Source organism: Crotalus tigris, unplaced genomic scaffold (genome assembly GCF_016545835.1).
Source record: "Crotalus tigris isolate CLP2741 ecotype Arizona unplaced genomic scaffold, ASM1654583v1 scf7180000017668.6805642782:7212621, whole genome shotgun sequence".
NCBI classification, from domain to species: Eukaryota; Metazoa; Chordata; class Lepidosauria; order Squamata; family Viperidae; genus Crotalus; species Crotalus tigris.
In genome coordinates this window covers 379,104-391,382 of record NW_024096554.1, presented here as the reverse complement: position 1 = coordinate 391,382, position 12,279 = coordinate 379,104, and the positions used below count along the sequence as shown (strand labels likewise).

General features: G+C 33.8%; 1 protein-coding gene and 2 non-coding genes across 3 annotated transcripts in view; all 3 read left to right on the top strand.

Moving 5' to 3' along the window:
• Window positions 1-12,279, top strand: part of WDR43 (WD repeat domain 43) — a 29,534-nt gene that overhangs the window by 3,102 nt on the left and 14,153 nt on the right. The window contains exons 2-9 of the mRNA XM_039337046.1: window positions 1,362-1,496; window positions 1,974-2,092; window positions 4,046-4,166; window positions 6,705-6,844; window positions 8,061-8,163; window positions 10,403-10,467; window positions 11,365-11,536; window positions 11,861-11,947. Of these exons, the coding sequence (XP_039192980.1) occupies window positions 1,362-1,496; window positions 1,974-2,092; window positions 4,046-4,166; window positions 6,705-6,844; window positions 8,061-8,163; window positions 10,403-10,467; window positions 11,365-11,536; window positions 11,861-11,947 (942 nt within the window). The remainder of the gene's footprint in view (window positions 1-1,361; window positions 1,497-1,973; window positions 2,093-4,045; window positions 4,167-6,704; window positions 6,845-8,060; window positions 8,164-10,402; window positions 10,468-11,364; window positions 11,537-11,860; window positions 11,948-12,279) is intronic.
• On the top strand, window positions 3,277-3,354 carry LOC120305415. The gene has a single exon (XR_005556037.1). It is a non-coding gene; the product is annotated as a small nucleolar RNA SNORD53/SNORD92 (small nucleolar RNA).
• LOC120305417 lies at window positions 4,264-4,348 on the top strand. The gene has a single exon (XR_005556039.1). It is a non-coding gene; the product is annotated as a small nucleolar RNA SNORD53/SNORD92 (small nucleolar RNA).

The window sequence follows — 12,279 nt, the reverse complement described above, 5'->3', positions numbered from 1 at the left end:
GTGCAAGTGACTCCCAAATAAAACCATCAAGAGAAAGCAAAGAAAACCAACCAAGGCAGCCGGCAAATGGGATGAAATAAAAACTAAATGCAAGTCAAAAAGATACAAGCACCATTTATTGCCCATAAAAGCATAATTAAAAACAAGGGAAAGAACTGTTGTACCAACAAGGCATCAAGAACAGATGGCAAAAATATACTGAAGAGCTGTACGCAGGTAGCAAAGAGGCCTTCCCTCCGGATGATGAGGAAAGAAGTAGAAGTTCAACCGGCCATTCTTGAAGAGATCAGGGTCTACCTATGGTTGTGAAACAACATTTTGGGCATTATTTAAAATCAGAATTGAAAATTTATTTCAAGTTATGGTTTCCAGTTTTGATATGGAGGTAAACTAAAATAGAGAAGCCATTGAAATGAACAAGATGTGGATCAGGAGACCCTGAATTATGTTTGTAACAAGTCAATCTGAGTTTGGGAGATACGTTTGAAACAGATTCATGTTGTTATGCCTTCTAGCTTAGAGGTAAAGTTTTGAATGAGATTTGAAGCATTGGTATGTTTGAAGCAATGCATATAAAGTTTTATACATGTTGATCTAAGATCTTTGAAATCAGATATTGCAGGGTTTTTTTGGCTGAGGTGGTTTGGAGAAATTACAAAGTATAACTCTTGTGGTTTCCATAGTTTTTAATTCCAAATGTATAGTAAACTATATAGGAGCTCAAGAGTTGGAACTGCAAGTCAGAGATAGAAGTAATTTTAATTTGAGACGTATAGGAGATGAGAAATATATTTGCAGTGATCAATGCAGAGGGAGATGGAAATAAAGGGGCCTTGTAGACCTATGGTGAACAGTAGCAGGAGGAAGCACTGTCTACAAAAGATACACTTGGAGAATTAATAGGTTCCGAAAGAGAAGTGATGATTCAGTTAGATATAGAGGAAGAAAAAGGAATTATTCTTAACAACTCATTAGACAGCTATTGTTGCAGAAATAGGTTGTTACTATTACTAAAGCAAGGCACCTTTCTTAATTTGAAAAAAAAAACGATTTGAGTATTTTGAACTGTTCCTAAGTACTATTAATAAGAAGGCTATTATATCAGATTAAATCAATGTTTATGGTCACTGATGAATGTTCGTGTTTGCTCAGCAGAATTGAAGGTTCTTTATATTAGCTGGATTTTAACAAGATAAAGATGACTGTTAGGTTTGAGCTTGGATTATGTTGATAGAGCAATTCAGCACTCTTTCCAAAGTATACAAAGGCATGAGGATTCTATGTTTATGGCTCCTGACAATTTTGAATATACTTTTGTAAAATTCTTATTTAATATCCAGACTACTTTAACTCTTTTACAGGAAGGTCCTCAAAGGAAGAAGAGGAAATCTGAAGTTGTAGAAACAGCTGAACAGTTAGATCTTTTGGCTATTGGTACTGCTGTTGGCGGGATTTTATTATACAGCACAGTGAAAGGAGAATTACAGAGTAAACTAGTAAGTATGACATAGCATTTTTCTGTTAAGAGATATTTGACTTAAAGTTGTTAAAGTAAAGCTGAGGTGTGCAATATTCTTTCAGTCTGGAGATAGCAGTGTGATTTTTTTTTTTAATCTGTCCGATGCTACAGAGTAATGGTAACACTAGCAAAGTGGTTGAAGCTACCTATTTCAGTTTCATAGTCCTCCCAATGTGCTAGGAGTATTACAATGTAAAAAATACTTAAAGATGTTTTTCTGTCTTGAGTTAGGAGACGTAAGATGTAAAATTGGTGCTTTCAGAAATAAAGCATCTAAAGATGGTGACTTTGCCTCTTAAAACCTACCTATGTGATAAAAATGGCTAGTTTTGGAGGGCAGTTTTAGGGGATTTAAAGATGGTTGTAAGTCGAGGACTACCTGTAAAGCATTTTGGCCACAACTGGTTTGATGAAAGTATCGCGATACTTGCTGATAACTTTTCTTTTTACCTAGAATGGGCATGACAGTAAAATAAACTGCATACGGTGGCATCAGGACAATGGTTGTTTATATAGCTGTTCAGATGACAAACATATTGTGGAATGGAATGGGCAGACATGTAAAGTGAAGTGGTGAGTCTGGCCGAACATATAAGTCTCTCGGAATTTCTGTTTTGCTATCAGATCAGTTTAGCTTAGGTAGAATTGAGTAATGTAATGTAAAGAATGGATAAGATGTTTTTTCATCTCTAAACATTAAAATGAATATTATTTGCTTATAAATAATATTAAAACTAAATTTACAAAAACAATGAGAAAATAACATTACGGACATTATTAAGAAACACTGTCTCAAACATATAGCAGCTATCCCATTAAGAGACTGCCTCTCAGTCTAACCCAAGGCCTAGGTTAAGAATCAGGTTTTAAGGGCTCATTTGAACAAGGCCAGGTTAGGGGTAGTACAAAATTTGGGGCGGAGGGATGCCGTTATAGAGGCAGGCATTGTGACAGAGAAAACCTGCTTCCTAAGTCCCATCAGGTGGTAAAGCTTAATTGAAGACCCTGAAGCATGCCAACTCGATTGGATAAACGGGGTCAGCGTATATTACAGGAGACAGGTACTGTAGTCCCTCAGAATTGTTGAAATAAACTAAATCAGGAAAAAAATAATTCATGACATTTGTCTCCACCAAAGGAAATTCCTATATAGTTCCATTTTTATAGAAATATCCATTCATTGTGATTAATCCCATATACATGGATGTTTCTGAATTAGTAAAACTCGATTGCTTTGTCATTTAAAGTGCTTGAATCCTAACTTAATTTTTATTCAGCAGCCCAATTCCTTTATTTAAATTTAGATATGTTTTCAATCCAGTGGAACAGTTAACTAACATAGCTAGCATTATAATATAATGATTATGCAAATATTGTCTTGTGAGCTTCATGAATATATCTAATGCTTGACTTTTAAATCAAGGTGTAATAAATATTTGCTCATAGTTTACCTTGTAAGGGAAAACTACCTTAAAGTTGCAAGAGACGAAAGCCACATTGCAGATAACATCTTTTTGAGATGTAATGTAAAATCCAGGACTAAAACTTTAACCCATTGTTAGGTATATAAACCTCTTCTATTTATGATCTTTACTTTTTGTAAAGGGAGGAAATTGTAAAGAAACTATTCTTCAAACTATTGGTTATATATGAGGAATAAAACAGTAAACAAAAAATTGCATAAGCAAATTGGCCTATTTCATTTATTAATTTCAAAAGTGCAGTCTTCAAGTACTTTCAGTTAAAAAACAAATAACCTGCTGTGATGATATCCAATTGGTTTCATTCACTTCTGATACCTAGTGAGGATAATTTTCTCTTGGCTGTCTGAGCAGGCTGTCTTCAAGTCAAAATTTAATAACTTGAGTATGAGTTAAAGGTTATCAAATAGCATGGTAAGTACACAGTTGGGAAAGTCCAGAATTACACATATTTTTCTTTAATTTCTCAAATGTTAAAATAAGGGTTGGACAGAATATCTTTTAAAGGTAGTGAAAGTAGACATAATATTTTTCAAACCTCTCTGGATATAAACTATAACACAAAGTGAATTAAAATGTTAAATAGGAATCTAGACTTTAGGAATCCAATTAACAGGCTTTGGTATTCCATGCATTTTTCAGAAATGTCTTAAGGCCCTACAAAGTTCTCATTGAGAAGACTACCACCTTTAGTTAAATGGAGTGGGTGTTTGTAAGAGTAATTTTGTGAATAAGCATAATTTCTAAAACAGTGATATTGTGTACATGCTGCCAAAATTATAAATGTCCTTCTTACTGAAATGTCATGGGAAAGCAGCTTAACCATGTACTTTCACTCTTTGGTTGATTTTTTTCTGGCTGCTCAGAAGTTACCAATTCAAGGAATATTTTGGGTTTAGATTCTGAATCAAAGTCTCAGTGATTTAAGACATTCAAGTGCTATTTTCCAACTTAACAGATATATATTTATATATTATTTCTTTTAGCTTTGTTAAACAAGTCTTCATTGCAGTAATTTTTAATTTATTTTTCTTAAATTCCTTAGTAAATGGAAAGGAGATAACAGCAGTGTGAGCTCATTATGCATCAGTCCAGATGGAAAAGTACTACTTTCAGCAGGTCGAACTATCAAACTGTGGGACTTGGAGACCAAAGAAGTCTATAGAGTAAGTATTCAGAGACACAGTGAACCTAAATGATCTTAACTCCTTAATGAATTGCTTTATTTCATAATATTAGCATAGTTGGAGACTGCTGGTCAGTTTGCTGTGATGATACCTTTAAAATGTGGTTTCAGCTGGCTGACAGTTGAATGAGGACATGAAATTCCTTGGCTGTGTCTGAGCACTGCCCACAGCAGTACTTGACAACCTTAATCTGAGTTCCTGGAAATACTATTGCTGTATATATCACAGGAATGATACCTGGCTTGGTGTTCGTTAATTATGAAAGAATTACTGATTCTTGAATCCACTATTTTGGAAAAGATAATTATTTTTACCATTACAGTATTATATGTTAACAATGAATATGAATATACGGTAGTGGCCAAAATTGTGGAAACCTTTTGGGAAAAGTGTACATTTGAGGTTTGATGGTTAATAACACCACTTTTTTTGGAGTACCATAAAATTATATATCAATGGAAAGATAATTTAATCAAGAATGTAATGCAACAAAGTTCGTTCAATTATCTGTATTCTGTGAAATGTTATAGCCAGATAACCAGAAAAAGGAAGCACAACTTGTTTAGGTTGATATCAGGTAGCTTTCCTTCATCTGATTGTAGCCAATGAGCATGAGTGTTTACAGAGCCAATCAGGTGTCATTTTGTTTTGGCAATGAGCCAATCAGATCACAATAGGATTCAGTTATTGATGTCATGTATTGAAGCTGAGGGGGATATTTGTCAGTGTGTTATGCGATCGCTATCAAATTGGTTGGGTTTTTATATGTTCTTTCATTTAGTGAGCTTGTAAAACATAATAAAATAATGGTGCAAAGAGTTGACTGGTCGCCCAGAAAGCGATGTAAAATAGTATTATTAAGTGAACAAGGCTACAATTATAAGGAAATTAGAAGAAAAATTGGTGGAAACTTAACCAAAGGTGGCATTTCTAAGTTTTTGAAGAGGTATAAGGAGACTCAGTCACTAAAAAACGACACTGGTAAAGGCAGGAAAATATGCACAACAGCAAGTGATGATAGAAGAATTAAGAGACAGTGCCTACGTGACAGAAGAAAATCATCTGGGTGTATACAAGATGAAATGGTGCAATGCAGTGTGAAGTTGAGTGCAAGAACTGTTTGGCGCAGACTGTAGGAATTTGGCCTAAAATCTAGAATTCCCCGAAAAAAGCCACTTTTATCTCTCAAACAAAGGTTGAAAAGACTAAACTGGGCTAAAACCGGTGTTACCTGGACAGAGGAACAATGGGACAGTGCTATTTGGAGTGATGAGACCAAGATCTCCCTGTTTGGTAGTGATGGCATAAAATACGTAAGGAGAAGAATTGGAGAAGATTTGCATCCTGATTGCATTACATGTACTGTGAAACACCCAGTCAGTATTATGATCTGGGGTTGTATGACATCAAAAGGTGTGGGCAGAATTTGTGTGATTAATGGGAATATAAATGGCCAAAAATACATTAATGAAATACTTGAGCCCAAATTGAAGCCTTCCGCACATGATCTTTTCCAAGACAATGAAGTGTTTATATTTCAACAGGATTCAGCTCTATGTCATGTTGCTGCTGTGTGCAAAAAGTGGTTTCAAGATAATCATATTCCACTGCTGGAATGGCCGGGAATAGCCCAGACCTTAACCCAATTGAAAATCTATGGAGCCGACTAAAGAAACTTGTTAGTCAGAAGCGACCTAGCAATACCAAGTTAATAGAAGCAATCATTCAGTCTTGGTTGCACATTATAACGGCTGCAGAACTAAAGGACTTGGTTCACTCCATGGGAAGACGTTGTAATTCATGCTAAAATGATATAGTGATAATTTTTGTATATCTGGTTTTTTTCTACGTGTTTCACTTTTCTTCTTTATAACTGATGTTCTAATAGCAAATCCTTCATAAAAGTTATTGCATTACATTCTTGATTAAATTATCTTTCCATTGATAGATAATTTTATGGTACTACTCCAAAAAAAGTGGTGTTATTAGCCATCAAACCTCAAATGTACACTTTTCCCAAAAGGTTTCCAAAATTTTGGCTACTACTGTAATGCTCTCTGCATATACCATACCTTGGGGTAAAAGTGTTAGCCAGTTTCTTGTTATTCTGAGACATTTGGTTGATTTTTAAACCCTAATCCTGTTTAATGTTGTCTTCCATGGAAATCTGAAAGAATAATTGGTAGAATCAATTTATCACATTATTGAGTGATAAAGACTGAGTCTACTGGAAATCAGTGTTCGAAAGTCTTGTTGCAGCCCAGCAGAAGTAATTGTATTTTTTTGTGGTAAAAAATAAATTATCAATTTCACTCTTCATTTAGCGCAACAGAAAACTTAAATTCCTGGCTGTGATTATATTTAAAAAGAGTTCCCTTCCATCCATGCTGCTTTTTATTCTGAAGCTAAATTCATTCCCTATATTCTTGTCAGGATATAGACTCTCAACTTTGGAATTTTTTATGCATTTTAAACACTATGTCTTCCTGATCAGTTTAAATGACATTTCCTCTTCAGCATTTCACAGGACATGCTACAGCAGTTTCAGTGCTTAAGTTCATCACAATGTGGCCTCCAGCTGAAAATCAACCATTTGATGGAATTACAGGCCTCTATTTCTTATCTGGAGCAATGCATGACCGGTTACTCAGTGTGTGGTATGTATTTTTTTCAAACTCTTTAACAATCATTGTTTGATAATAATCTTTAGTCCCAAAGTAAGAAATAAAAATATGATATAAATGAGGTTTGTAGATCACTGCAGTGCATACATATAATATAAAATTAACCCACAGACTTGCATATCGTTGTAGAAGAGAATTTCTCGGTTATTCTGTGAATATTCTGTAAAAAAAAAAGTGCCATGCAGTAACAATAGCAGATATATATTATTGCTTTAGCATAACAATACCTCATGGCAATCTAAAAAATATGGTGAAATAAAAACAGTTTACCAACCTGAAAGTCCTACCACTTCAAACATGGTCCTTTCATCACAGTGCTTCTCATAATGTTTCATTCGGGCCACCAGGCCTTGCATCTCTTTGTTGCATTGCTTGCATTTTGCATACCTGCTTTACCCGTAGGTAGAGGAACGTCATTAAAATATTCCCAAACTGGGTCTCTTGTACTGCCTGATGCCATTTTGCTCTTCAAGGGAGGAATAATGCACTTCAAGCTATGTGCAGAAAGATCACAAGGTTTATAAGCTGCTTAGAAGGTTTCACTTTCATTTTTACTGCTTGCCCTTCCTCCTCACACTTAGAGCCTGGTACAGATGCATTTCTCTTCAAACAATCATGCAGTTTGTATTGTATTGCAAAACAATGGGATAAAGGAATATTCTTGAACTTTGTTTTATGATTTACCTCTTCATCATCATCATCATGGTTATTGTGAAATTGTATGAATGCATCAATGCAGTGCATGTTATCTCAGCTTGCAGAGATTGGATTCATTGAATGAGTTTACCAAAAATGTAAATATTGCAGGATATACAGCCTCATGCTTCATAACTAAGCTCCATTTCATGCTGAATGAACTAAATTATTAATGTATCTTAAATAGAAAACTATCTTTGGATAGATTTTTTACTCCAAAAGTATTTTATTAAAATAAATTCAATCAAAATAAAAAAAATCCAATTTAAATAAAAAAAATTGATTTTTAATTTTTTTTTAAAATCATCGATTATCATCCACCCTGATCAGTATGCTTTTTGTGCAGTTGGTTGGCCACTGTGGGAATAGTCTGCTGTACTAGATTGGCTAGAAGTCCAATCCAACACGGCATTACTTACATTCTTTTGCTCTCCAAAATAATTTTTTATTTATATGTCTGCATTTTTTTAAAACATGTCCTACTTTCCTCAAGGCAGGTGAGGTCAGGCAGGAAAGAAAAGAATGCTGTAATGAGTTTCACAGTAACAGATGAACCAATCCACATGGACTTGACAATATCAGAAAGCAAAGAACAGGTAAGAAATGTATCTTATTTTTTCAGCATTGATCTTCTCTAGTGCAACAGTTGAAACCACTTTAGATAACTGTGGAAGGTAAATTAAAAGCTGGCAATTTTTAAAAATCTGGTTTAACGGCAAAATTAAAATGAATTAATGATCTCTGTTTTGTGCCATCTGGATTTTCATAGAACCATATTTCTAGATGATCCATAATTTTTGGTATTGATTTTATATATAGGTAGTCCTCGACTTATGACCATAATTGAGCCTAAAATTTCCATTGCTAAGCAGCAGTGAATTTTGCCCCATTGTTATAGTTATTAACTGAATCGCTTCAGTTGTTAAGTTGGTTGTAAGTGGACAACTACATGTAATTGGTTTCTGTTTATAGTTCTCTGTTAATGATTTCTTCCATGTTAATCAGTATATTCAATTTAAAGTTCATTACAAATAATATCTATACATTATCTTTTGTTTTCTTTTTTGTTTTTATATATGTTTTTATTTTTTACTTTATTTTTCAAATTTATTTAATTTTTTTAAATAAAATTTTGAAAATGGTAAAAATGAAAAGGATGAATTTATCTTTCTCAAATACAGTGATTTAGATCACACATAATGTCATGGCAATATGGTTTGTGACTTCCTGGCTTGGTGTGATAAGTAAATCATCCAAGAAAAGAATCCATAGTCCCTTTTTTAAATAAATGCTGCACAATCACAGTTAGTTTATACATTCTGGCTTTTTATGTCTGAAAGGGAATAATGGTTTATTTCTGTTTTCTTATGTACATTGTCCAAAATTTGAATAATGCCAGGAAGAATGAAAAGGAAGTTAACCAAGAGTTGCCCAAAGAATTTGTAGCTATAAAAATTCTTTACTTAGCTTTACATATATCCATCTAAACTGGTACTTCCATTGAAATGATTCATAAAGAAAAGTACTTGAACCTATAATTAAATCAAGAGTACGTAGCAAATTCCGTATTTTAGGAATATCGCTCACATCGATATCCTTTATGCTATTTTTTTCCCCAAAATTGTATTAATATTTGTAGAAATGGGAAAAAATGCAAAATTACTATAGAAACAAGTCCAAATTATATGAGTTAAAAAATCTTCAAATTTCTTATATTGCTAGCATAAAAATCAGTTTTGCATTTTTTAAACATTATTTGTAGGGCTGGTAAACACAAAAACTGTCATGATTAATGATGTTCATTTTTAAATTGTAAAGTATATTTCACATTTTTTAAAATATGACAATCCATTGATTCTCCAAAATGGAATATTCACATTTTTCATTCCACAGCTGAGATAAATAATATTGATTGTCTTGTCACTTTGTTAATACTTCATAAAATTATTTGCTTCTGTTCAAGCCTGTATAACTAAAAGGAGCTAAAATTGCAAGTACCTTGGAGGCTGCTATACCAACCAAATTTTACTGTTTAAATCGGTGCATGTTTTAATTGCATATATTATCAGGTATAAGTTGCAGTGTCTTAAGTAAAACAACATGTAGAAACCACTTCTTTTAAACTGCTGGGCTCAAATATTCCAGTGGGCGTGGCCACTTCCATAGCACCATTAAGTAGAAGGAGGCATCTTCCACCTCATCCTGAAAGATGCAACAGTGCCAGCTTCTTTCTCTAGTCCCAAACAGAGCTCCAGTCAGAAATTTTGAAAAATGCCAGGGAGGATGTGGGCTATTGGTATTCATGGAACTAGTTCGGGGGGGGGGGGAACCTTGGCTCTTTTATGACTTGTGGAATTCAACTCCCGAAATTCCTGAGCCGCTAGCGCAGGAATTCTGGGAGTTGGAAGTTCACAAGTCGTAAAAGAGTTAGGGTTCCCCACCCCTGAACTAGATAATGCTGAAGGTTGGCTGCTTTGCTTTGCAATAGGAAAAGTTTCCCATTTAATTTAATGTTGTGAGATGGAACATCTCTTGGACCAAAGAGAAGTATCTGTGTTGATAGCTACAAGTATTGCATTGAAGAATCTAGTGTTAGTTTAGGCTCTTAGATTGCGTGAAGCTGTTACTGAAAATGAAAATATTCAGTTATTTCAGGGTTTGACAAAGGTTTCCATGTCTATGTATTTTAAAGAGGGAAATTTTGATTGAAATCAGTAATCATATATTTAAGCTGATTTATTTTAAATCTCATTCTGTTTAAGATAAATGGTTACTTAAAGTTGGATAAACTGGATTATGGCATATTTTAACTTGATGGTGATTTGTTTTTTCCAGCCAGTGAAGATAGCAGTGGTATGCAGGGATGGACTGCTGCATTTATTTGAGCAAGTTTTGAATGGGTAAGTTAGGATTTTAAAAAGAATCATATGTTTAATCTGTTTTTAAAAAGAAACAAGCCTGTAGAATTACTGAGACAAGTTCCAATAGTAATAAAATTTACCCAATAATAATAACAATTCACTGGTATATCTAAATATTTTCCAAGCTAAAGCAATGACCTATGGGCTCCATTCTTTATAAATCAAGTGTGGAATTCCATTCACATAAGGATCTTTTTTTCTTTCTTTTCCTACTGCACTCAGTAAGTGTCCTTCCCATACCTGTATCAGAAATTCAGGACTCACTGTTGTTGTTGTTAATTGCGAAATCGTGTCTGACCCATCGCAACTCGCTGTAGCAGGTTATGGGGGGGGGGAGACTAAAACAGCACAGAAAAAAGGCATCTTTTTTCTCAATAGATTACAGTTCCTCTAAAACTGGATGAAACCTTGTAAAATTGGATTATTTGAATTTAGTAAATTGTCAGATTTATCATTTTGGCCCAAAGATTTTATTAACACATTAGAGAAGAGTAGGCATAGTGTTCCTCTAACATTCCTGTGTAGAGTTCTTCTAGTTTCCAGGTCCAGTTATGATTTTCAGAGTGTTGTTAGTGATATGAAATCTGAAGAATTTTCTTAGTTACAATGTGATCTTAGCCTAATTTTCAGCATGTGTTTGTGTGTATAAATGTATATGTGTGTATGTGTATTTTAACCAAGTTGCCATACAGATGCTTTATATAACTTGTTGCATCATACAATATTAGATTGTACCTACTTAACTGAATTTATGTAAGCTTGTAGCCAGGCTAATAACTGTGATTATTAAATATATAATAATAGTAAGTGAAACCATTAAGGTTCACAGTATAAATGTTGCATTGGTTATATGTTCAACAAATTGTTTTTCTGTAGCTATTGCAAAAAGCCCTTGGCATCCAAATGTACAATCCAGATAGCAACTCCCGGAGAAGGAAATGATTCCACACCAAAGCCAGTCCCTATCCTAGCAGCTGCATTTTGTTCAGATAAAGAATCATTGCTACTTGTGTATGGGAATTCCTTATATCCTGTTATTGAGAAAGTGGTATGTATGGCTTTCTTAAATTCCAAGCTAGTATTTTAATAACATAATTTTTTTAGTTTGAAGTTCTAGATAAAATTCATTTTCTCTAAGTAAAATGCTTTCTAAATAAAATTCTATATTTTATGTGTTTTCTTCAAGAAATACTGATTTCAGAATAAAAAAAATCTTAACTCTGCACACTATGTATAGTTAAATGTTGTTTAATAATTATATTTTACTAGGACTATTAGGGCGGAGATTAACTGTTTAAACCACTAAATATGCTTTGGAAAAAAGAACACCCACAAAACTATTAAAGTTTTTTTTTTTGTCACCCTCTTTTAGACTTTGAATACTACAGAAAGACACATCTGCTTTGTAAGGGACGTTCAGAAGACTCTGACCCTGAAAACAGAAATGGCTGTAACAAAGGTGAGATTTAAAATCCATATTTGTTCCCTAACTAGATATGTTAGTTATTACGAAATGAGATGGCGCTTAACAAGATTAAAATATAACAGTATCCCAGATTTTTGAAAATACAGATGTTTTGTAAATGAGTAAAACTTAAAGCAGTTTGCCTCCTTTACTTCAGTGATATCCAGCAAATTCTGTTCTTGGTTGAGTTAATCCAGTTAAACATCTGTATTGCACTAAGAATGCATACATGCTTGCTTTACTCATATTTTGTTTACCTGCATGCTTATATGGATGAATAAACCAGTGCTACAAGTTAGCTACATGGCTTATGATATGCTAATCCA